The sequence below is a fragment of the Rhinoraja longicauda genome, chromosome 1 (assembly GCF_053455715.1).
Source record: "Rhinoraja longicauda isolate Sanriku21f chromosome 1, sRhiLon1.1, whole genome shotgun sequence".
In the NCBI taxonomy this organism is placed as follows: domain Eukaryota; kingdom Metazoa; phylum Chordata; class Chondrichthyes; order Rajiformes; family Arhynchobatidae; genus Rhinoraja; species Rhinoraja longicauda.
Window position 1 is genome coordinate 30,703,683 of NC_135953.1, and position 25,421 is coordinate 30,729,103.

Consider the following 25,421-nt stretch of genomic DNA (forward strand, 5'->3'; position numbering starts at 1 on the left):
CACCTCTTCAGAACAAAATTGCTCAGGATTAATGTTGTTTGCTTCCCTACCATGGGTAAATTTACAGAATGATTTTGTACACTAAATTATGACAATGATTTGTCCAGAGGAGGTTAACCTATGATGAGCATTTGTCGCCACTGGGCCTGTACTCGCTGGAGTTTAGAAGAATGAGGGTGGACTTCATTGAAACCTGCCACATAGTGAAAGGCTTGGATAGAGTGGATGTGGAGAGGATGTTTCTACTAGTGGGAGAGTCCAGGACCAGAGGTCGTAGTCTCAGAATTAAACGCCACTCCTTTAGCAAGAAGATGAGGAGGAATCTCTTTAATCAGAGGGTGGTGAATCTGTGGAATTCTTTGCCTTGGAAGGCTGTGGAGGCCAAGTCAATGGAAATTTTTAAGGCAGAGATACATAGATTCTTGTGCAGGAAAGAATGAGAGGTTAGAGTAAGGGGAGTGGAAAAGTTGAGGCAGTTGATGTCCCGCCGGCAGTTGGAAATGAAAAGGTCGAAAGAAAGTAGAGGGTCCTCCGGAGGAGTCCAAGAGGAGGGGGTCCGGTGGAAAAGGGAAAAGGGGTCATCACTGGTTGGTGAGGACTCCTTCCCATAGAAAAAGTCACAGAGGTGGAGGCGACGGAGAAGAGCTTTACATCATGGCAGACCCGGAACTCGTTGAGGTGGGGGCGGAGGGGAACAAAGGTGAGGCCTCTGCTGAGGACAGACCTTTCCGTATCAGAAAGGGGGAGGTCAGAGGGGATGTTGAACACACATCAAGGGTGGGGGTTGGAGTCGGAGGAAGGCAGGTGAGTAGATGTCTGGCGGGGGGAGTGGTGGGTAGGGTTGCCAACTATCTCACTACCAAATACGGGACAAGGTGACATCACGGCCCCGCGCCCCACATGACCTCACCCAGCCAGCGGCCACGTGCTCCTGCTCCACCAATTTTTTTCAGATTTTTAAACTTTTATTATTAAATTTGTATCTTTTGTAGGAAAAAAATCCATATATATCTACATTATTTTAATCAATGTCTTTTCTGCATAACAATCAAGATCCATTTCCTGCTTTGCTCAGACTGGTTCCAGACACCTTTGTCAGTGATGCAGTTTGGTTTACTTTGCCCGGTTGAGAACTTGCACAGTATTTTTGCCATGCACAAGGCTGTGACTCAGCGCCGGCCGCCACTCTCTCCTCGCCCTCCTCCGCGGCCCTCGGGTACGAGCAGGGCTTGGCCGCTTGTCTCTTAGGGGCGGGTTTGCCGGCTTCATAGCGGCGGGAGAGCCAGGCCTGGTGCCAGGGGATGCAGCCGGAGCCTGGGCCTGGACGTGACCGGGTAACCGTGAGCCTGAGGTGGGCCAAGGGGAAAGGTGGCAGCAGCGGCAGTGAGGCCAGGTGTTGGTGGAGGCCGAGGCCTGGGTCTGGTGCTGGGCCTGCCCTCGGATCCCCCGTCCCCCCCTCCTCTCCCCGGCCGGCTCAGTGCCTTCCCCATGCCGCCCAGAGTCCAGCAACATTGGCGCAGCAACATGCTCTGGTCCTCCGGGGGCCGTCACTGGGAGAGCTGCCGACGTCTAATATGGGACAGTTGGCAACCCTAGTGGTAGGTGTTCAGATAGTCATGAGGACTATTGTATGGCTGGGAAGTAGCTGGGAGTCTGAAGAAGGGTCTCAACCCGAAACATCACTCATTCCTTCTCTCCAGAGATGGTGCATGTGCTGCTGAGTTACTCCAGCATTTTGGGTCTACCTTAGATAGATTCTTGATTATTATGGGTGTCAACGGTTATGGGGAGAATGGGGGTTAGGAGGGAGAGATAGATCAGCCATAATTGAATAGCAGTGTCGACTTGATTGACAGAAAGGCCTAATTCTGCTCCTATCACTTATGATCTAATGAGGTCCCATATCAGTTTCTTACTGAGTTCCTTCAAAAGAAAATGGTCTTGGCAGTGTTCCTTTTTTGCTCTCTACTGCCCTCCAAAAAGCCAAACATTGGGTCTTCGATGTTTGTTCACGACACTGATGGAAAGTATACCAGACACAAGCAATAACAGCAGTGTGTGCCTTGACAAGAATCTTCCATTTCAATGATAATCTTCTACCTCAGTAAGATTTACAAAGATGTTACTGGGTCTAGAGGATTTCATTATAAGGACAGGCTGGATAGGTAGGGTCCTTTTTTCCCTGAAGCAATCGAGGTTGAGGAGCGACCTTTTAGCGTTATATAAATTCATGATGATGACAATAAGGTGAATACCCACTGCCCTAGAGTAAGGGAGGGGATGGAAAGAGAGGGAAAGAAGTCAATGTTCATACCGCTGGGATGTAAGCTACCCTAGCGAAATATGAGGTGCTGTTCCTCCAATGTGCACTGGGCCTCACTCTGACAATGGAGGAGGCCCAGGACAGTGTGGGAAAGGGAGGGGGAGTTAAAGTGTTGAGCAACCGGGAGATCAGGTGGGTTTAGGCGGACTGAGCAGAAATGTTCAGCCACACGATCACTAAGCCTGCGTGGATAGGTGATGTCAGGACTCTTCGTCAGACTGATTCAGTCTGCTGAGTTACTCCAGCACCATGTGTCATTGCACCGCTGGAATGCACTAGCGGGCCCTTCTTCAGCGGTTCATGTGGCTGTTGTTGCGGCTGACATTGCAGCCCCTGGGTACAGCACTTTCTTCACCTACTGCTGCTTCCAAGGTGGAGTATGTCAGCGACACCGGGGAAGAAGGTGGAGGTGGCGGCGATGGGGTTTGGAGGTCCAGTGCAGTGAGCAGAGCGACGGGAGAAGGAGGCACCGGCGGTCGAGCGGGAAGCGGAAAAAACAAGCGTCAACAGCAAGAAGCAGCAGCAGGTGAGAAGGAGCCCCATGGTGACCGAGCGCATCCTGTCAGTGGCAGGGGCCTGATGAAAGCGCTGTCCCCAGGGGCTAGAACATGAGCCGCAACAACAGCCGTGTCACCGGACCGTGTTGTGGGTGAAGAAGGGCTCGTTGGTGTACAGTGCGAGTCGAGGTCGGGGTCGGAAGCCGGGGCTCTAAACGGCGGGGGAGACTGTGGGAGCCGGGGTTGACATCGGCAAGTCCGTCCGCTATATACAAAATCCGTTATAAAGGGGTCTGTTGAAATGAAGGTTAACTGTATTCCCCTCTTTGCCAGCTCTTCCTACAAGGCTCACATCATGCTCTCACCTGTTCAAAGTATCACAACACAAATATACTTGTGGAAATACCCTCCTCACTTGCAATAGCAGCAAGTTACCAACGAGATATAGGCTGCCTTTCAGTGACACTTAAAACTAGACGTTTGAACAATGTGTGCAGTCAGTGAACAATTATTTGACAGTGAAGTCAAGATGAAATTAACTTGGTGCTATGCTATGAACAGCACAATCTCCTGTTTGCACATGTCCTTATTTATTGCTCACCCCCTGGTGATGTGAAATTAAACTCTTACAAACACGCTTTCATTTAAAATAACCAACTTTAATTATTTGAAATATGCTTCCATTTAATAAAGTGCACTCAAAGTATCTATTTCTCTGTAGGCACTTTTAAAGTTGATCTGAGTCAAATTATTTGTGGTGTGTAGCACAGAGCTGTTTTTAAAAAGCAGTTAAAATAATAATAATAATAATAATAATAATAATAATAATAATAATAATAATAATAATAATAATAATAATAATAATAATAATAATAATATTAATAATATTAATAATATTAATAATAATAATAATTAATAATACAAAATTCCGTTATTTGTCCCACACCAGGAAAATTTACAGTGTTACAGCAGCAAAGTGGTATAATCACATTATACCAACCCAAAACGTTAATAATTAAAAAACAAGGCCCATGATTGAACCGCTATCGCATCAGATGCCATCCACAGAGGTGCCAGTTGATACATCCTCATGCTCAATCATTCTCCTCAACCTTTTTTGTTCTCTTTCAATCAAACTATCCTCGGGAGCAGATGAGGTGCAGACAGAGAAATTGAGCAGTTGTGCAGACGAGTTTAAGAACCAGATAGTTGCAGGAAAGTAGCTCTTCCTGAACTTGGTGCTATGGTACGTCAGGCTTCAGCGCCTCCTGCCCCATGGAAGCACAACACCGTGACTGCTGTTTTCGATGCTGCACATGAACACCGAAAACCAACACATTCCACCTCTCCCCACTTATATCACAGTCTGCCTTTTGATTTTTCTGACCAAAGTGCATGGCCTCACACTTCATTTAATATATAGTGAAGTTTAACATTTAACTTCATTTAATGGGTGGTACTCTGTGTGTGTGTGTTGTGTGTGTATGCGTCTGCGTGTGCGCGCGCATGTGTGTGCAGTACGTACATCCTGTGATCACATGGGTCTCCTCTGGGTGTTCCGGTTTCCTCCCATATCGCAAAGATGTGTGGGTTTGTAGGTTAATTGAGCTTCTGTAAAAAAATGCCCTTAGGTTGTTGGGAGTGGATGAGAAAGTGGAATAACATAGAACTAGTGTTAATGGGTGATCGATGGTCGGTGTGGACGGTGAGCCAAAGGGCATGTTTCCATGCTGTATCTGTAAACTAAGCTAACTTGGATGATTTTGGTCTCCTTATTCAATATCCTGCAGAGTCTCAATACCCTCAGTACAACATGCTCTCAAATCCATTTCTAAGCCATCAGTAAATTTGTGCATTTGCACTCTGCCCTCTTGTTAAAGTTATTAATATAGACAATAGACAATAGGTGCAGGAGTAGGCCTTTCGGCCCTTCGAGCCAGCACCACCATTCAATGTGATCATGGCTGATCATTCTCAATCAGTACCCAGTTTCTGCCTTCTCCCCATACCCCCTGACGCCGCTATCCTTAAGAGCTCTATCTAACTCTCTCTTGAATGCATTCAGAGACTTGGCCTCCACTGCCTTCTGAGGCAGAGAATTCCACAGATTTACAACTCTCTGACTGAAAAAGTTTTTCCTCATATAAAGTAAACAATTAAGGGCCAGGAATGATCCTTGAGGCACTCTGTTAGTTACATCCTACCAGCATGAAAAAGATCCATTTATTCTTAATATTGTAGTGGCCTGGCGGAGGCCAGAGAAAAGGCAAGACGCCAGACAGTTTAAGGTAAGGTTCTTTATTAGGCTGTGAGCTCCTGCTCACAGCGTAGTCCACCTAGGGATGAGCCACGCCTCCCCACGGGCTGGCTTTTAACCCCTTACGCCTGTCCGTCACATAACGAGGGGGCTGACCCAAGGAGTGGCCTGATCCCCCGGGACCGCCACAGGCCCCCCCCCCCAAGAACCGGAGGTACAAAACGGACAGGAGGGCGCACGAGGCGACCAGCCCGGGTGCGCACCATGACCGGCGCAGGGACCGGCGACTGACCGACAGGTGGAGGGGTCGTAGCAGACACTGGCGGGGGTAACGTGGACGGGGGGCGACCGCGCGGGCGGGGCTGCGCAACCGGCACCGGCCGATCAATGTCCACGTGTGCCGGCTTCAGCCGTGCGACCGAAACAGTCTCGCTGCGACCCCCCATGTCCAGAACGAATGTGGCCGAGCCGTGTTGCAGGACCCGGAAGGGGCCCTCGTACGGCCGCTGGAGAGGTGATCGGTGCGCGTCCCTGCGCAGGAACACAAACTGGCAGTCCTCCAGAGCGGCAGGGACGTGTGGATGGAAGATCCCATGACGTGACGTGGGCACAGGTGCCAGCCTGCCCACCGTCTGCCGAAGACGTTGCAGGGCGTCAGAAGGCTGCTCCACTTGACCCTGCGCCGGTGGGATGAACTCCCCGGGAACCGTCAAGGGGGCCCTGTACACCTACTCGGCGGAGGAGGAGGCCAAGTCCTCCTTGGGTGCGGTGCGTATCCCCAGCAAAACCCACGGCAGGGCGTCCACCCAGTCTGGGCCCGTGAGCCGAGCCTTCAGGGCAGCCTTCAGCTGGCGGTGAAAGCGTTCCACCAACCCATTCGACTGTGGATGGTACGCCGTAGTGTGGTGTAGGCGGACACCCAAGAGTCGTGCCATGGCCGACCACAGTTCCGAAGTGAACTGCGGCCCCCGGTCGGATGTAATGTCCAGTGCCACCCCGAACCGGGCGATCCAGTGCGCCGCCAAGGCCCGAGCGCAGGTGGCCGTCGAGGTGTCCGCCAGCGGAATGGCCTCCGGCCACCGCGTGAAGCGATCGACCACGGTGAAGAGGTGGGTCATGCCCCGGGATGGCGGCAGCGGCCCCACGATGTCCACATGAATGTGGTCGAACCGCTGCCGAGGGACACCAAACTCCTGCAGAGGCGCACGCACGTGTCGCTGGATTTTTGCAGTTTGGCACGGGTGCCCAGTGTGCGACCTGCTTACGCAGCCCGTGCCACATGAAGCGGGAGGCTACGAGGGCCACCGTCGCCCGAATGGAGGGGTGAGACAGCCCGTGGAGCACCTTGAATACCCTGCGTCGCCAGACGACAGGGACGATGGGCCGCGGCAGGCCAGTGGAGGTGTCGCATCACGTCGAGGTCACCAGTGTAGTGGCCTGGCGGAGGCCAGAGAAAAGGCAAGACGCCAGGCAGTTTAAGGTAAGGTTCTTTATTAGGCTGTGAGCTCCTGCTCACAGCGTAGTCCACCTAGGGATGAGCCACGCCTCCCCACGGGCTGGCTTTTAACCCCTTACGCCTGTCCGTCACGTAACAAGGGGGCTGACCCAAGGAGTGGCCTGATCCCCCGGGACTGCCACAATATCAGCCTTTTCTGTGATAGCCAGTCTTAAATTCACATGAACACACTTGTCTCAACACCGTGAGTTCTCATCTGATGCATCAGCCTTTTATGTGGCACATATAAAGGTGAGAATTAATTCCCTGAAACATCATGCCGCACATTCTAATTTTACCACCAATGAAAATGACATAAAACCTCACTCAAACAAATCTACAGACACTGTCATCACTCCTGCCTCATGCTGGGTAATATATTTCCATTACAGAATAAATGATGGCTTTGAAAATCGCAGCAAGGATCCTGCCTAAAACGTCTGATGTAACTATAAGTATAAACAGAGAGTGTGTGATCTGATCTCAAGCAGTTTCTTGGTGTAAGCCGCAGTCTGTGCTCACTGTTGATAGTTGTTCTGGCAGCCGCAGTGACAGGAGTTGGAGCCCATAGATATTGCAAAGACAGATTTGCGTGACAATGACAAACCCTCTCGTCATCTCTTTCAATCACTCCCATTTAGTCCTCAGATTAAAGAGCTGAACGTGTCAGATTATTCAATAATGCTGCTCTACAATCAAATTTATATTTGCTGATTTAATAAGCATTTCCAACATCTAAAATGAATGCATAAATAAAAGAAAAAAACGCGTGCTGCCGTATTACATCCTGATTTGAGAGAGTAAGTCTAGTCGAGTTTATTCTGCACTGAGAACTGTATTCAGCACTCTGTGTAAGAACTATATTCTACACTCTACCTATTTTACATGAGTCCACGGGGATGCGGGAAGTCGAATGTATTGTTGACAAAGTTGGCGGAATTTTAATCTGATAACTGTTTTGTTTGTAAACTGCCAATACAGGCAGCTTTGGATTTGATTGTGTTACTACTTTGTATATTTGTTTTTGCTTTTGGAACACCACTCAGTTAATAATCTGCCTTCCTGTTCTTGCCACCAAAGTGAATAACCTCACATTTATCCACATTATACTGCATCTGCCATGCATCTGCCCACTCGCCCAACCTATCTAAGTCACCCTGCAGCCAAATTCCCCTTCATAAATCCATGCTGACTTTGACCGATCCCATCACTGTTTTCCAAATGCACTGCTATAACATCTTTAATAATCGACTCAAGCATCTGTCCCACTACCAATGTAAGGCTATGGTCTATAATTCCCCATTTTCTCTCTCCCTCCTTTCTTAAAAAGTGGGGTTACATGGGCTACCCTCCAATCCACAAGAAATGATCCAGAGTGGAGAGAACATTGGAAGATGATCACCAATGCATCCACGATTTCTAGGGCCACCTCCTCGAGTACTCTGGGATGCAGACCATCAGGCCCTGGGGATTTATCTTCCTTCGGGCCCAACAGTTTACCTAACACCATTTTCTGACTAATGTGGATTCCCTTCAGTTCCTCCCTCCCACTAGATCCTCGGTCCCCTAGTATTTCCAGGAGATTGTTTCTTTCTTCCTTAGTGCAGACAGAACCAAAGTATTTGTTTAACTGTTCTGCCATTTCCTTGTTTCCCAATATAAATTCAACTGTCTCTGACATATCTGACATATGTGTAGGAAGGAACTGCAGATGCTGGTGTAAACCGAAGATAGACACAAAATGCTGGAGTAACTCAGCGGGATAGGCAGCATCTCTAGAGTGAAGGAATGGGTGACATTTCGGGTCAAGACCCATCTATATATACATTTTTCAAAAGAGAAAAAAGAAAAACGATTTTGCAAAAACAAACACATAAAAACTATATTAACAAGGGAAGCAGGCTTGAATATTTCTCAGAAGATGGGGATGATTGAGGAATGGGGTGAAGGATGAGGATGGTGGAGGGGAGGCAGAATCAGCCGGCTGGAAATCCACAAATGCAGGTAACTCAGCAGCCGAGAGTCCAGCTGACAGGCAGGAAGAGAAAAAAAATGATCTCTTGTGACAGAGGGCAAAGAGGAGAGAAGCAGAGATGAGGATATTTTGTGGAATCATATGTTATGTCAGTCGCGGCAGCTGCAGATCATTCGCTCAGATGACTGCTGTTATGCGGAGGCAGAAAGGCCTTAGGATCAGGGAAAAGTGTGCAGTTTCTTGGGTAGAGTGAATGTGGAGACGACGTTTCCATTGGAAGAGTCTAGGACCAGAGACCAGAGCCTCAGATTAAAAGGACGTATCTTTAGAAGGGAGATAAGGAGGAATTTCTGTAGTCAGAGGGTGGCGAATCTGTAGAATTCATTGCCACAGATGGCTGTGGAGTCAAGCCAATGGATATTTCTGTAGTCAGAGAGTTGCGAATCTGTGGAATTCTCTGCCACAGAAGGCAGTGGAGGCCAATTCACTGGATGTATTCAAGAGAGAGTTAGATTTAGCTCTAGGGGCTAAGGGAATCAAGGGATATGGGGAAAAAGACGTAAAGGGGTATTGATTTTGGATGATCAGCTGTGATCATATTGAATGGCAGTGCTGGCTCGACGGGCCGAATGGCCTACTCCTGCACCTATTTTCTATGTTTCTATGATATTTTTAAGGCGTAGTTTGACAGATTCTTGATTCGTGATGGTGTCAAGGTTTATGGGGAGAAGGCAGGAGGATGGGGTTGAGAGGGAAAGAACAGATCAGCCATGATTGAATGGTGGAGTAGACTTGAAGGGCCAAATGGCCTAAATCTGCTCGTAGAACTTCATGAACTTTCTTAAGGGATAAAGGACGGGGAAGGGTTGGAGTCACTTTTACTTCTTGCCCACAATCAGCGCTGGAAGGCAGTCATCTGCCCTTTTGTGCCTAAAACCACCCCGAACCTCTGAAAATGCATCATGAAAATATTAAATCTAAAAGTTCATCAAGATTTGAATAACGTGAGCATGAGTGACCCTGATTGGTACATGTCCTCCCCAGCTTATGAATGCCTGACTTATCTAAAGCCCATACATACAGCGAGCATTTGGCAGGGTAAACTTTCCGACTGCTGGAGGTTGCAGGCATCTTCTGCCATGTGGGCTCGGTTTGCGACCTCATTTCCAGCTTGAGAACTTTCGACACTTTACTTTGCTATGCCTTTGCCTCCAAGAAAAGTATCTTTCCAATATTAGCCCACATTCTTGGATTTACGGAAAAGTTAATATTACTGGAGGAGAAGTGCTGAGTAGCCACCTAATAATAGAGGTTACTTTAAAAATAGAATTTCATTCATTTCAATTTAACCAATTTTCAACTTAATCCATGATATAAACAGCTTTCCATTGACTTAATCAACAACATGGGAGTTTAATAATTGTTTTCTGTGAATAAAGTTATTCTTGTCAGGAACATTCGAACCTTTGGGACACCTCTTCCAATATTTTGATGATCATATAATTTCAAAATTCTTTTCAGTACACTCTATCATTATCTGATCTGCTCATTTGCCCCAGGCTCCATCACTGTTTTCTCTCAATTTTCTAACAAACACATACAAGAAGGAACAACATAACGAGCAGTTTTCAAGAAAAAAAAAATGTTCTCAGTGTCTGAATATTTGAATATAATGGCATAATTTGTCCTCTTACATCTGCTGGCCACATTCTCAATGATAAATAAACTGAGGAGTTACTTACATCCATCTCTTCACAGAAGGTAGAGTTGGGTCCGTACTGGAGTTGACATTGATGATGGACATCGTACAGCACTCCTGGAGCTATGGTGGGAATCGTTAACTCCTGTTTAGATGGCGGATCATTGAGACAGAAACCCCAGCCTCGACTGTGGGGAGAAGAACAAAAGCTAATTCAAAGAATGTTTAATGAAGGGAAATTCTTGCAGGCATGGGGCTGAATGCCCAAACTACATTACAGGGAACGTTTGCGGACAGGAGTGCAATTTAACATAATTTTCCATTTGATGTGCAGCGCCTTCTCCTCGCTAGGTAGCAGGCAACTTGATGGGGAACTTCCATCTCTCCCACAGATCCCTTGTGCTTAGCCCTCGCATTCCCATTCTACACAAGAATGGAGCATGAAGAACCAATTCTCGCTTTATTGCTCGAAAGCTGGAGAAAAAAATCTGTATTATAAAATCCCTGCAATGCTGTCGGGGCTGCCAATGCAGGTCCAACGTTGTATTCGTAATACTAATGCTATTGCCAGGAATGACTGCAGTATGGTGATGCTCCTCACAAGGACTCAACAGAAGTTTGGAGTAAACTCCTCCATACCCTGTGCTCGCTGCCAAGTGAACAAGTGCATGGAAAGGTTGTTACTGTATAGCTGTCACATTTTTCTCTCTAATCTGAGGCAGTCAATAGCATCATGTATGCTCTGTGCAGCAGGTCTCAGGAATAGGGTGCTCCCGAGCCAACTGATTGCCCTTCATTCCCAGCTATGCGACCCTATGATCTACTAGAAAAAAGACAAATATCCAAATGGATTCATGCAAGGTTGTGGGCATAGGCTGCAGATGTTTTGTGTTATGATGCCCTCCCCTTCACCTTCCCCCACTGAGCCATGTACAGCTTCTGGGATCTGAGGTGGAAACAAGAGGCAATTATTGACAAGAGTGGCACAGTGGCGCAGCGGTAGAGTTGTTGCCTTACAGTGCCAGGGACCAAGGTTCAATCCTCACTACAGGTGCTGTCTGTAGAGTTTGCACATTCTCCCTTTGACCATGTATGTTTTCTCTGGGTGCTCTGGTTTCATCTGGTTAATTGGTTACAATTAACATTGTAGGTTAATTGACTTCTGTGGGTTCATTGACTTCCAAAGACATGCAGTTTTGTAGGTTAATTGACTTCTGTAAATTGTTCTTAAGAATGTAGGATAGAACCAGTGTAAGGGGTGATTGTTGGTTAGCGCTGGGCCGAAGTGCCTTTTTCCACTCTGAAAAAAAATTCCACAAGAAAATATTGATGTACAGTTTGGCTGATATCTGTTTAGGCAGCACGGTGGCACAACGGTAGAGTTGCTGCCTTACAGCACTTGCAGCGCCAGAGACCCAAGTTCAACCCTGACTACGGGTGCTGTCTGCATGGAGTTTGCACGTTCTCTCCGTGACCGTGTGAGTTTTCTCTGTGATTTTCGGTTTTCTCCCACACTCCAAAGATGTACAGGTTTGTCGGTTACTTGGCTTGGTATAAGTGTAAATTGTCCCTAGTGTGTGCAGGGTAGTGTTAATGTTTGGGGATCGCTGGTCGGTGCAGACTCGGTGGGCCGACGGGCCTGTTTCCACACTGTATCTCTAAACTAAACTAAAACTAAACTGCTGGAGCCGGGATACACCAATGGCCTCTTCAAATCTTCCCCACCATTTAATAAACTGATGGCTGATCTATGCTGGTGTCAAATCCACCTCTATGCCATTTCTTCATAACCCTCTATTCCTCAATCTATCAAATATTTATCGATTGCCACTTTAAACACTTCAAGATGATCAAGCTTCCACCACACACTGGGGCAGAGAATTCCACATATTCAGCACGTCTGCAAGAAGAAACTATAAATGACTGACCCCCTACAATAGACAATAGACAATAGGTGCAGGAGTAGGCCATTCAGCCCTTCGAGCCAGCACCGCCATTCAATGCGATCATGGCTGATCACTCTCAATCAGTACCCCGTTCCTGCCTTCTCCCCATACCCCCTCACTCCGCTATCCTTAAGAGCTCTATCCAGCTCTCTCTTGAAAGCATCCAACGAACTGGCCTCCACTGCCTTCTGAGGCAGAGAATTCCACACCTTCACCACTCTCTGACTGAAAAAGTTCTTCCTCATCTCCGTTCTAAATGGCCTACCCCTTATTCTTAAACTGTGGCCCCTTGTTCTGGACTCCCCCAACATTGGGAACATGTTTCCTGCCTCTAATGTGTCCAATCCCCTAATTATCTTATATGTTTCAATAAGATCCCCCCTCATCCTTCTAAATTCCAGTGTATACAAGCCCAATCGCTCCAGCCTTTCAACATACGACAGTCCCGCCATTCCGGGAATTAACCTAGTGAACCTACGCTGCACGCCCTCCATAGCAAGAATATCCTTCCTCAAGACTCTCTCACTAATTGAAACATTCCAAACTCTACCCTGTTGAGAATCTATATTGTATAAGGATGCTATTAGCTTGTATAGTTAATTAGTGATATTGATATTTTGTTGTAAATGGTTACTTTTGTTGTTGTTTCAGCTAATAGAAAATGAATGCCTATTTTAAGTAGTAAGCAGTGAAATGGATGCTGATTTGGAGAAACAGTGTTATCAGTGGGAAAGAATGTGTTTATTAGCTTAAGAGTGATTGAGAACAGACAGGCGTTAAAGGCTTATTTTGTTCTTGAATAAGTGCTTCGTTTCCAGTATTAGCTTTCCTTGACTTCCCTTGTCAGCCACGAATGGCTGCAGAATGGTATGTATAGTGAGATAAGAGTTTTTCTTTGGTCAATAACAACTCCTTTTATGGGCATGTGTGGAAGTATGCAAAGTTAGTTGCAAATCTTCCCTCGGTGATGTGTTTCCCTGGAAGCATATGACCTGTATTAATGAGTTAAGTTTGTTTTCTCTGTAACCTTGGGAATTGTAATCAGATTGTAATTGGTTGTTGATTTCCTATGTAACACCCCTTTTCCTTTCTGTATAAAAAGTAATCAATCGTGGAAAAGCTGTTCTCTCCCTAGTTGAGATCTCTCCAGACACTTATATTGTATTTGGGGATATTCACAGGAGAACCCCATTGTGGAATAAAATCTGTTGCACTCATCCAGTATTTGGATTGTTATTCTATCTGGACTGAAGGTAAGGAACTCGGATTCTCACTGTCAACCCCCTTAGGGCCGTCTTTGTTTGAGCAAGATCACCCATCATTCTTGTACATTCCCAGGCATACAGGACCAATCTACGTTGTCCTGCTTGGTAGAACAACCCTCTCATTCCAAGAACTAACCTGGTGAATCTCCTTTGTACTGCCTCCGATATTACTATATCTTTCTTTAGGTAAGGAGATCAAAACTGCAGCAGAGTAAGCAAAGAGTGCGGTGTTTGAAGTCATACAATATGGGAAAGTGTGTATCAGGTCTGATATCATTCCCTTCTGTGACTTATTCCACGTGACTGGGCTCAAGATTTCCTGACCAATGTGCCTCATTGCCAAGAGTCAATCTATGGTTAATTCTGTGTGGTATGGAAAATGATTAAGAATAATTAGTTTATCTTTGTTTTAGATGCAATGAAGGGAGTTGATCACAGCTAAAATGCAGCAATTGGCAGCAAACTTTTGGATTTCAATATGAAAACACGGTACAACTCATGGAGATCAAATCAGTTGGTGTTGTTGAAATCAGAGCGAATGACCAAGGAACATATAGAGCAGTTAGAGGAATGTAAGTCGGATGAGGTACTGGAGAAAATAATTGCCCAATATAAAAACTGTTACTGCCACAGGTTGGAGTCTCAGCTGAGTCTCAAGGCTGAGTAAATGTAACTGTGATTTATAAATCCCAAAAGCATCAATCACTAGTCAAGTATTCCAGATTAAAAGTTTTAATATCAGTTATCCATTGACAAAAAGTTATTATTGGATGTTCAAAAAAAGGCAATCAAATCAGGTTTTCATTTATTCCCCAGCCACATCTTTACATCACACATAATTTGTTTTTTTTCCCATTTTAGTCTTCTTTGCCACAATGCTACATGGTTTTTTACAAGATTATCAGACTGACATGAAAACCAAACTTTATGTTTGTGGACATGCTCCCACCCACACAATTTTATTAAAAGCAGCAGTGAATCTGGAGTGCAGCACTCTGGCATACTCCCAAATTGTTAGTATTTAATCATCGCTTCTTTCACTGTTCATTGGTTTCTGATTTGCCATTAAAAATTAAAAGGTAACACTCTCTAAGATGAAGGTTACTGATGGAAATCATCCATCGCTGCACCCAATGGGACACTGCTATCACATCAGGCAGTGGCTGCTCGAGAGAGGTTTCTGCAAAGGTTTCGATATTGAAATCCATGAGTTCACTTATATTTTGTCAGAGGTAAAAGGCACTTAATTTGAGAAAAGCCTTTTGGAACTATTTTGGTTATTCCTCCAAGCATATTAATTATGTTAGAGATGCAGTGTGGAAACAGTCCCTCCGGCCCACCTAGTTCACGAAAACTATCAATCACCATTCACACTAGTTCTACGTTATCCCACTCTCTTATCCACATCCTACACACTAACGGCAATTTAGAGAGGCCAATTACCTTACAATCTGCACATCTGTGGGAGCAAACCAGAGCACCAGGAGGAAATCCATGCTGTCGCAGGGAGAATGTGCAAACTCCGCACAAACAGCACCTGACATCGGGATTGAACCCGGGTCTCTTTCGCTGTGAGGCAGCAGCTCTACCAATTACAATATACAACCTCTCCTTGGACACAACGATGAGGCCAAGGAGAGGTTGTTGGTGATGGTGGAGCCGAGGTACGTGAACTGATGGACGGCATCGAGCTCGTAGTTGTCGATGGTGATGACAGGCGGTGCCTCTGTACCCTGTCCTAGGACGTTCATTTTCTTCAGGCTGCTGCTCAGCCCAAAGTCCTTGCAAGCCCGATAGAAGCAGTCCATCAGTGACTGTAGTTCCTGCTGGGTGTGGGACACAATTGCTGCGTCATCGGCGAACAACATGTCTCTGATGAGAGCTTCACGCACTTTTGTCTTGGCTCGGAGGCGGGTGAGGTTGAAGAGCCTGCCGTCTGATCTAGTACGCAGGTAGATCCCCTCTGTTGCGGTGCCGAAGGCATGTTTCAAGAGCAGAGCGAAGAAAATCCCAAAGAGTGTGGGAGCGAGGACGCAGCCTTGTTTGACGTCACTGCGGATGTCGAAGGGCTCCGAGAAACAGCCATTGAACTGCACTGTCCCCTTCGTGTTGATGTGGAAGGATTCTATCATGCTCTGCAGTTTTGATGGGCAGCCGATCTTTGGGAGAGTCTTGAATAGGCCATCTCTGCTGATGAAGTCGAACGCCTTGGTGAGATCAATGAAAGCAATATACTAGGGCATCTACTGTTCTCTGCACTTCTCCTGGAGCTGGCAAAGAGAGAAGTCCATGTCTACTGTTGACCTTCCAGATAGAGTTCATAAATTACAGGAGCAGAATTAGGCCAATCGGCCCATCAAGTCTACTCTGCCATTTAAATCATGGCTGATCTATCTTTCCCTCTCAACCCCATTCTCCTGCCTTCCCATAACCTCTGATGCCCGTACAAATCAAGAATATGACACTAATCTCTCAATCATCACCTTTTAGGTTCACCAGGTTAATTCCTGGGATGGGCAGGACTGACATACGATGAAAGGATGGGTCGACTGGGCTTGTTTTTACTGGAATTTAGAATGATGAGAGGGTATCTTATAGAAACATATAAAATTCTCAAAGGATTAGACAGGCTAGATGCAGAAAAAATGGTCCCGATGTTGGGGGAGTCCAGAACCAGAGGTCACAATTTAAGAATATGGGGTAGGCCATTTAGGACTGAGATGAGGAAAAACTTTTTCACCCAGAGAGTTGTGAATCTGTGGAATTCTCTGCCACAGAATGCAGTGGAGGCCAATTCACTGAATGTTTTCAAGAGAGAGTTAGATTTCGCTCTTTGGGCTAAAGGAATCAAGGGATATGGGGAAAAAGCAGGAATGGGGTATTGATTTTGGATGATCTGCCAAGATCATATTGAATGGCGGTGCTGGCTCGAAGGGCTGATTGGCTTACTCCTGCACCTATTTTCTATGCTTCATTGACTTGGCCTCCATGGCCTTCTGTGTATTCCTGTGAACAGTTTATTTTGGAAGACTCGTTATCGTTTTAATTAACTAGCTCTGAATACGTTCTGAAGATGTTTGCATTTTGGTAACTAACTTTTCTGCCTTGAAAAATTGTTTGAAAATTTATGTCTGAATTTGTGTAAAAGCGTATTTCTTCCAGTCAGATCTTTCATAATCCAGAGAGCTTCAGAATGGAGCACCTGAGTGTAGAATGTACCATTACAGCTAAGAGAAAGTACAGATAAGAAAAAAAAGGGAAAGATACACAAGGTAGATTGAAAGATCAGGAATTATTTCCTAAGTATATGAGAGATCTGTTCAAGAGTCTGTTAACAGACAAGAAGATGTTCTTGAATCTGGTTGCATGCGCTTTCAAACTTCTGTATCTTCTGCCTGACATGTAGGTTTCACAAGTTTTTGTGATTTCTTACAGCCTTGGGCTGCGTGGTTGCCATTCCAAGCTGTGATCCATTTAGATAGGATTCCTTGAATGGGGCACCTGATGATTTCAAGGTTTCAAGGTCATGGTCAGTTTAATGTCACATATACCAATTAAGGTACAATGAAATTTGAGTTACTGTACAGCCATACCAAGTGAAAAGCAACAAGACACACAACCACATAAAAGTTAACATAAACATCCATCACAGTGGATTCCACATTCCTCACTGTGATGGAAGGCAATATAGTTCAAACCTCTTCCTTTTTGTTCTCCCGCGGTCGGGGCTGTCAAACCACCTGCATTCGGGGCGATCGAAGCCCCTGGCGGGGTGATCGAAACTCCCACGTCGGGGCGGTTGAAACTCTCTCCGCAGCATGGAGCTCCCGAATCGGCCTCTTCTTACTGGAGACCGCGGGCTTCACGATGTTAAAGTCCATAGGTTGGAGCCTCGATCCCCGGCAAAGGGATCGCATGCTCCGTGATGTTAAAGTCCTGCAGACTCCCACAGCTTGGAGCGCCCGTCGGTCTCCATGAAAGGCTGCCAACTCCACAATGTTAGCCCACAGTGGGGATGGAGATACGATACGGAAGAAAAATCGCATTTCCGTCGAGGTGAGAGATTGAAAAAAAAAATTCCTGCAACCACCCCCACACCCCCCCCCCCACTCCCACCCCCGACATAAAACAAACCAAGGACAACTATAACATACTCTTTAACACATACTAAAAATAAGAAAAGGCAGACAGACTGATGGTGAAACAGCCACTGTGGTGGCGCCACCCAGTGAATAAGAGCCATTGGAGACATGCCACATTTAAGATGCTGGTTTACACTGAAGATAGGCACAAAATACTGGAGTAACTCAATGGGTCAGGCAGCATCTCTGGAGAAAAGGAATAGGTGATACTTTGGACTGATGAATGGTCTCAACCCGAAACCCGCTGCTGTGAGACTGCACAACCAGCACTGCTCCCAGCAGACGAGTCAACAGTAACAGTTAAGGAATGCACAATAAAATGATGGCAATTTTGTCCTTGTCTACTTTTATTTATAATGAATGATCTCTTGCTATCCACTTTGCTGCTGTAATGCTGTAAGTTTCCCCGGTGTGGGACTAATAAAGGAATATATTATTATACCATTTCTCCAGAGGTGCTGCACGACCCACTGAGTTACTCCAGCATTTTGGGTCTATCTTCGGTGTAAAGCAGCATCTGCAGTTCCTTCTTACACATAGAATTGATGGTGTGCTAACACACCAGGACAAATTGTGGGTGATATTTATCCCAGGGAAATTAAAGCTCTCAGCCATTTCCACTTCAGCATCATTGATACAGATTGGGACATGTAGTGCAACCAACGTCTTGAAGTCAACGACCAGTTCTTTTGTTTTGCTGGTATTGAGGGAGAGGTTGTTGTCTTAACACCATGTTACTCAGATCTCTATCTCTTTCCTGTCGTCCATCTCATTATTGTTTGAGATCCTGTCTACTCTGGTGTTGTCATCCATAAATTTGTAAATGGAGTTGAAGCAGAATTTGACCACATCCACGAGTGTTCAGGAGTACAGGAAGGGGCTGAGAATGAAGGCTTGTGGGATGAGATTATCACGTCGAATCACTACCCATAGTGAGTGTGGTCTAGGGTTCTGGATCCAGTTGCAGACGTGGGGTGCCAATTCCTAGCTCCAAGAGTTTGGACATGTGTTTGGTTAGAATTCTGGTGCTGAAGACAGCTATAGTTTATAAATAGGAGTCTCAAATACACGTCCTTGTTATCAAGACGTTCCAGGGATGAATGGCGAGAAGGTGGCATCTTCTGCATACCTGTTGCATTAGCAGGCGGATTATAATGGATCCGGCTTGCCGGGCTCCAGTGTCCTACAATTGATCAGGGCTGCCTGGGTTGCTGGAGTTGATGTACACCATGACCAGCTTCTCAAAGCACTTTCACGATGGTGGATATCAGAGCGACAAGACAGTAGTTATTATGGTAGTATAAAAATGTAATACCTTGAATATGTGTAACTGATTTTCTTCATGTGATGTGAAATTACCAACTATATTTAGCTATTTCTGGCAGTAGTCACTCATTGTGGCAGCTGCAAAAATGTCATCTGACATATGTCATTTTCTAAAATCCCAATTAACTCCAATCTATGCTCGGGTTTGATCATTTTAAAATGAGGATGCAAAAACACAGAGCATCCAACAACCAGAGTATCAAAGAAAAATCAAAGAATTTCAAGAAACTCTGCAGCTTTGCAAATTTTCATTTGCAATTACTTCTCGTTTTTTATTTCTGATCCACAAAGCCACCCTTTGTCATGTCACAACACAACAATTTTCTTCATGAAAAATGAGGCAATTTGTAAGCAAAACAAAACTGAAATTTGAAAGATTATTGAAGGCAAACTATAAGGAAGATGAAAGTTAATTACTCACTCAAGAAACCGTGTGATGTAATCTTTACTGCAGTGTGACCAAACGAGAGGAGACTGATCATACTGCAGTTGTCGAGACATGATGAAGTGATAGTTCTCCATGGGTTCACAGTCATTAGCCTGTCCATCATGCTGCATGCCAAAACTGCAGAGATAACACCACGTATTTCATGAGCTACATTGCCAGCAAAGTTGTGTACATTCATTCTGAAAGATTTCAAATTATATTCATCTTTCTTATTCCACATATTACCTTTACATTTCTATGGATAATTAATTAAATCACTCATTGTTATCAAGTTGTATTCACTGGATTTCCTGTAAAAAATCTCAGTTGGGAAATCTCAAAGTGAGGAAGATGTTCTCTATGAGTATCAAATGTATTTACAATTTCACTGTGCTAAGTGCAAAACTAAAATCTCTGTCTGCCCTCAGATCAAATCAAGAGTGGGACAGGAAGTGACAATTCATTTTCTATTCCAACACACAGATTGGTGTAAAAAGCCATGTGAACCAAAGAAGGCATATCATAAAATAAGCTAGCGAAAGAGAGAAGAAATATTTCAATAACATTATTTTCCTCCCCCACCACTCTCCTCCAACCTTCAGAAAAGGGGAGCAGATCCCAAGTATAATCGTTCAGAATATACATGGTAAAAGCATCTGATATCATCACGGCTTTGCATTCTCTCTACCCGTTTTAGTACTATTTCTGAAAGATTTCAAATTATATTCAGCTTTTCAAATTATACTTTAAATTATATTCAGACCTCTCCTGCATTGGTGCAGCACCCTGTACTCCCCCCCTACCCTCTCTCCTCAACCCCCCCTCCCCTCTCCCTTCTCCCCCCTTCCCCCCTCCTCCTCCCCTCCCCTCCTTTTAAACTATAAAATGTGAATAACTTTAAAAATATAACTCCGATTTCAATAAAACTACTTGCATTATCACTAAAGTGACAATGGTGAGTAAGGTGGTCCTGGAATTGTCGCGCTGCCGTGTACCATTTTGGCTGAAGTTCAGTCACAAACAAGATAACAAACGGGAGTTTTAGTATAGAGATGACAGGCATAGGTAGGAGAGACGGTCAGAACCTTTTCCCCAGGATAAAATACTAGAGGGCATGGCTTTAAAGTGAGGAGGGCAACGTTTAAAGATGTGCCGGGCAAGTTTTATGCACAGAGGGTGGTGAATTCCTGTTTAGTTTAGTTTAATTTATTGTCACGTGTACCAAGGTACAGCGAAAATTTTTGTTGCCTGGAACATGATATTGGGGGTTGTGCTGGCAGCTGATATGATAGTGCCATTTAAGATACTTTTGGATAGGCACACAGATACCCAGGAAATGGAATATGTGCAGGCAGATAAGAGCTGGCCTCGGCAATATGTTTGGGACAGATATTGTGCGCCAAAGGGCCTGTACTTGTCTGGTATGTTCTATGTTCTGATCGCCCCATTATGGGTAGGATGTGGAGGCTTTGGAGAGTGTTTACCAGAATGCCACCTACAGTAAGGAGAGGTTGGAGAAACAGATGGTTTCCTCTGGAACGCCAGAGGTTGAGGATAGACCTGATGGGCGGCCAGAGGAGAGGAACGGTGTCAGTGAGCAGGCTGAGGGCTCGCCCCCCCCACACCTTTGGAATTCACCTTGGGGCATGGAGCCAGAGCAATGGGAGTGTTAGGTGAGGGACGGTGGGTTCGGGGGTTGATGTGTCCAGATCAATGTGCTGGTGGAGAGAGTCGTGGAGGCCTAGAGCTCGATTTGGTTCAGGCTCTGCATGAGGAGGTCAGGCACGCAGATCAGACGTGACTAACAGCAGCATGGAGCAGCAGAGGAAGTCATTGATAACATCGCCTGGCCAGGCCAACTCCTACATCTTCGACCCAGTGCTGCCACAAGGACAACAGGCCTTAAAGGCCAAGTCTATATTTTTAAACATTTGGAAACTTGAAGAATAAAAGATGGTGTTGGAAATGTGCAGATTCTTGTGTACTGCTTCAGCGTAATCTGCTGTTCTTACACTCTTATATGATTGGACTTATGTATAAGATTTTTACTCAACTGCATGCAAAAAAATGAATTTCACTGTATCTAGGGACATGTGACTATAAAGTACATTGGCGATTGAACCATTAAAATTATGAGAGCCACTTACATGGTATTCAGTCGAAACCTTGTTACTCTAGTTGAAACTGTTGAAGACTAGATGGTAAGCTTTAAGGTGAGAGATGCAAAGTTTACTGGAAATGAACAGGCAAGTTTTTCCATGCAGAGGGTAGGAAGGATCTGCACAATGCTGCCATTTTGGTTGTGGAGGCAGATACCATTGTGGTGTTTAAGAAGCTGTTAGATAGGCACTTGGATGTGCAGCAAATGGAGGGATATAGAATATGTGCAGGGAAATTAGATCAGTTAATCTTGGCATCATATTTAGTACAGGCATTATTGACCTATAGGGCCTGTTCCTTTGTTGTTAAATGATCTATGTTCTATGTCAGAAGCAGTTTTTAATAATGTAAGAATGTCCTTGAAATTCAGAAATGCATCTGATACAGTCAAGTCATTTGAATTAATTAAAAATATATCATTTGCCTCAACCTTCAAGAAGACAACTTAGGTGATTGATTAATTTCAAATCGAGCCCAAAATATGGCCAAACAGCAAGTAACATTAACTCACATCCACAAACCCACATAACAATTAAGTTAGAACCGATTAATATTTTTCCCATGTCTTTCAAATGGTTGTGTTCTCCACTGTGTGTACCGACTGTTATTGTGGCACAATTGAAGTAGTGCCATTGGTTAATGATCAGGATTGACAATGAAAACAGTAACGTCCAGGTTCAGGAACAGCTTCTTCCCTACAGCCATCAGGCTTTTAAACACTACAACCTCAAATAAGCTCTGAACTACAATAGACTATGATTATTATTATTATACTACTGTTGTTTGTTTTTTGAATATGTGTGTATGTGTATGTGTACATGTATATATATATATATATATTTATATGTGTGTGTGTGTGTGTGTGTGTGTACTTGTGAGAATGTGTGTACTTGTAATAATAATAATAATCATTTATTGTCATTGCAACGAGTACAACGAAATTAAAAAATAGCCAATCCTGACGGTGCGTAAAAACATATATGCAATAAATGCCAAAAACAAATAAATACAATTATATTAAGTACAAAAGATTTTTTAACAGTGTTGCCTAGTGCAGAAGGTAGTGTTCAGTTCTCGTATGGCCCTGGGGTAAAAACTGTTCTTAAGTCTGTTTGTTCGGCATTTGATCGACCTGAAACGTCGACCAGAGGGCAGATGAATAAACAGACGGTGGCCGGGGTGGGATGGATCTTTTATTATTTTGCCTGCTCTACTGAGGCAGCGTAGGCTGAACAGGTGCTCCAGGGAGGGCAGTGAGCAGCCGTTGATCTTCTGGGCCGTCGTGATGACCCTCTGAAGGGCCTTCCTGTCCTTTTCTGAGCAGCTGGCATACCATGTGGTTATACAGTATGCCAGCACACTCTCGATGGAGCAGCGATAGAAGGACATCATGAGCTTCTCCTGCAGGTTGGTTTTCCTGAGGATCCTCAGGAAGTGGAGTCTCTGCTGTGCCTTCTTCACTGTGGTGATGGTGTTGGTAGACCAGGTAAGAATGTGTGTATATATGCACACTGAACTTTTATTCTCTCCCGATTATCATATTGTTTACAGTGTTTGACATGTTTACATATTCTATTGTGCTGCACAAGTAAGAATTTCTTTGTTCTATCTGGAACATACAACACTCTGGACTCTTGAATGATAATTTCAATCTTCCCTCATCTTGGCCAGCTGTGGTCCAATGAAGAATATCTCAATGGAGAACATTTCTTCCAATAACTCAGTAGATCTATGTATTGGAAATAAAATGTGAAGAGAATTACATCGTCTGCCCATAACAGATGAGATACCTGTGTCCAATCTCATGTGCGATGGTGAATGCAACAGGCAAGCCAGAATCTTCATTGACATTGCAGCTTCGATGTGGCTGGCATATTCCCGAGACATGAGATAGCCCCAGCGTCTCACAGGGACGATTCATTCCAGCACAGAGATCCTTCCTGCAGTTAAAATGGATTTAGTTCATTCAAAAATTAGCCAAAATTTCCTGAATTGACATAAATCAAACATGTACCAACAGTTCTGTTGATCTCTATGCCAATATTTACTGCCAATTTGATCAGCATAAGCTGGCGTGTTACAAACAGTGTAAGCATAAAACCTTTGCTATATTTCTTCCATAAATCTCACTTGTTTTCAAAAAAGTTGAAGTCACAACCTTATGCATACAGATCAGCCAAAGAATAGTTAAGGAAATAATGCAAGTTTTCCATTTTAGACAGCAGATAAAGCATTCAAAGACACGATGCAAACAATTCATATCTCAGTAAGCTAGGAACGGTAACATCCTAGTAAGATTCATGCTCTGTGTCAGTTTTATAAATTGCCTTCTAAGGCTATTATTCACATTTAAGCTATTTTACTAATCTATTTCAATAAAAGCATAGGACACAAAAGGTAAAGTCAGACTTATAACTCCTGAGGTAGCATGGAAACTGTCAACAATGTTTCATGCAACAACCAGAATCCTTAACCTCTCTGCTCTTAGCATTGGTTTTGGCAACTTCCATTTCACCTCTTTCTGATTTTGTTTGTGCTGATTTCTCCAATCTATACCCCCGCTTAGAAATTATTTCCTTCAATGGATGCAGGTGTTCTGGATTCATTGCCTGAGAGGATGATAAAAACAGAAACCTCATCCATATATAAAATGTATTCGGATACCACCTGAAGCGCTGCAATCAACTGTAGTAAGGATCGATAGCAGATGAACAAGTGAAATGTAAAGTCAATTTTGAGCAGTATAAACACAATCGGTTTAATGGGTGGCATAAATTTTAGCTTGCAGGTATAATTAGTTTATTCACTACTCTTCCAAAGCCTTTTCACATCTTCCTAGATAACCTTTCCACATAATCCATGTCACTTTGCAGATACTTAAAATTCATTTGCAGGCTCTGATCATTCTATCAAACATTACTACAATTGGAAATTGTGGGTACTCTATAAGCAGAAGGTACTCCTTATGTGGTCAATGTCATGGTGTGTTAGCGTGTGTATGTGGGTGGAGGGTTGGGGTTCTGATGGTGGTCTTGCCTGGGAAATAAATAAGCTTAAGAGGGAACAATTGTGTGCAACCATCCTTTGCTAGATATTGAAGTTTTCCATGTTTACTTGCTAGTGCAATGGAAATTTTAGCATGACGAATTATTGCTTGTGCATTGTGCCAGCAGGTAAACTTGGGAGTGCCCTCCAAATTGCCCACATGCGTATAAATGCCACACAGGTTACATACATACATACCCCATCATTTGCACGGTTGACACCGCCAGTTTTGATCCCAACAAAATATAAAGCCATTTCCCCTTTGAAGAGCAGCCTTCCATGCTACCCTGTCATTCCTTGTTATGAGTTCAAATTCTTTATTATCATCAGTTTAAAAAAAGCACATACCTGGTTATCAACACAGCTACATCATGATGATTTGGACTGGAGTCACGTTTAGGATTCATGTTGTTTTGCCACTTGCAGAAACTGGAAAGTGTATGGTCAGCATGATGAATAATTTTTAGTTCTTTCTGCAAAGGGTTGCAACAATGTTATTCAAGCAAAACACCGTTAGAAGCTATGATAATATGCTGAATATAATTTACCAAAGCGAACAAAACAGATTATATGCAGTAGAACGTCTCCATAGACTAATTGGAATGACAAAGCAAGTCTTACATGTATCTATACAAAAACACATGGTAACTGGTCTATCAATCTGGGAAGACCCCATGCATAATTTCCAAAGGCAGGATCCTGAAACATTTAGGCTCTGACTTTGGAGCATACTATTTCACATTTCTGCAGAATAACTGTTGGAGCCATGAGATTAAAACAGCACAGAGCGATGGTATGCCTGAGTCCTGCCAATGTGACTTATGGGTGTGTTTTAAGAGGTTCTTGCTTTCTCAGAAACAAGTG

General features: G+C 44.4%; 1 protein-coding gene across 1 annotated transcript in view; it reads right to left on the bottom strand.

Moving 5' to 3' along the window:
• Positions 1-25,421, bottom strand: part of LOC144608742 (A disintegrin and metalloproteinase with thrombospondin motifs 12-like) — a 417,538-nt gene that overhangs the window by 187,482 nt on the left and 204,635 nt on the right. Inside the window, exons 6-9 of the mRNA XM_078426828.1 lie at positions 24,906-25,030; positions 23,303-23,452; positions 19,347-19,490; positions 10,290-10,434 (exon numbers count right to left, since the gene is read on the bottom strand). Of these exons, the coding sequence (XP_078282954.1) occupies positions 10,290-10,434; positions 19,347-19,490; positions 23,303-23,452; positions 24,906-25,030 (564 nt within the window). The remainder of the gene's footprint in view (positions 1-10,289; positions 10,435-19,346; positions 19,491-23,302; positions 23,453-24,905; positions 25,031-25,421) is intronic.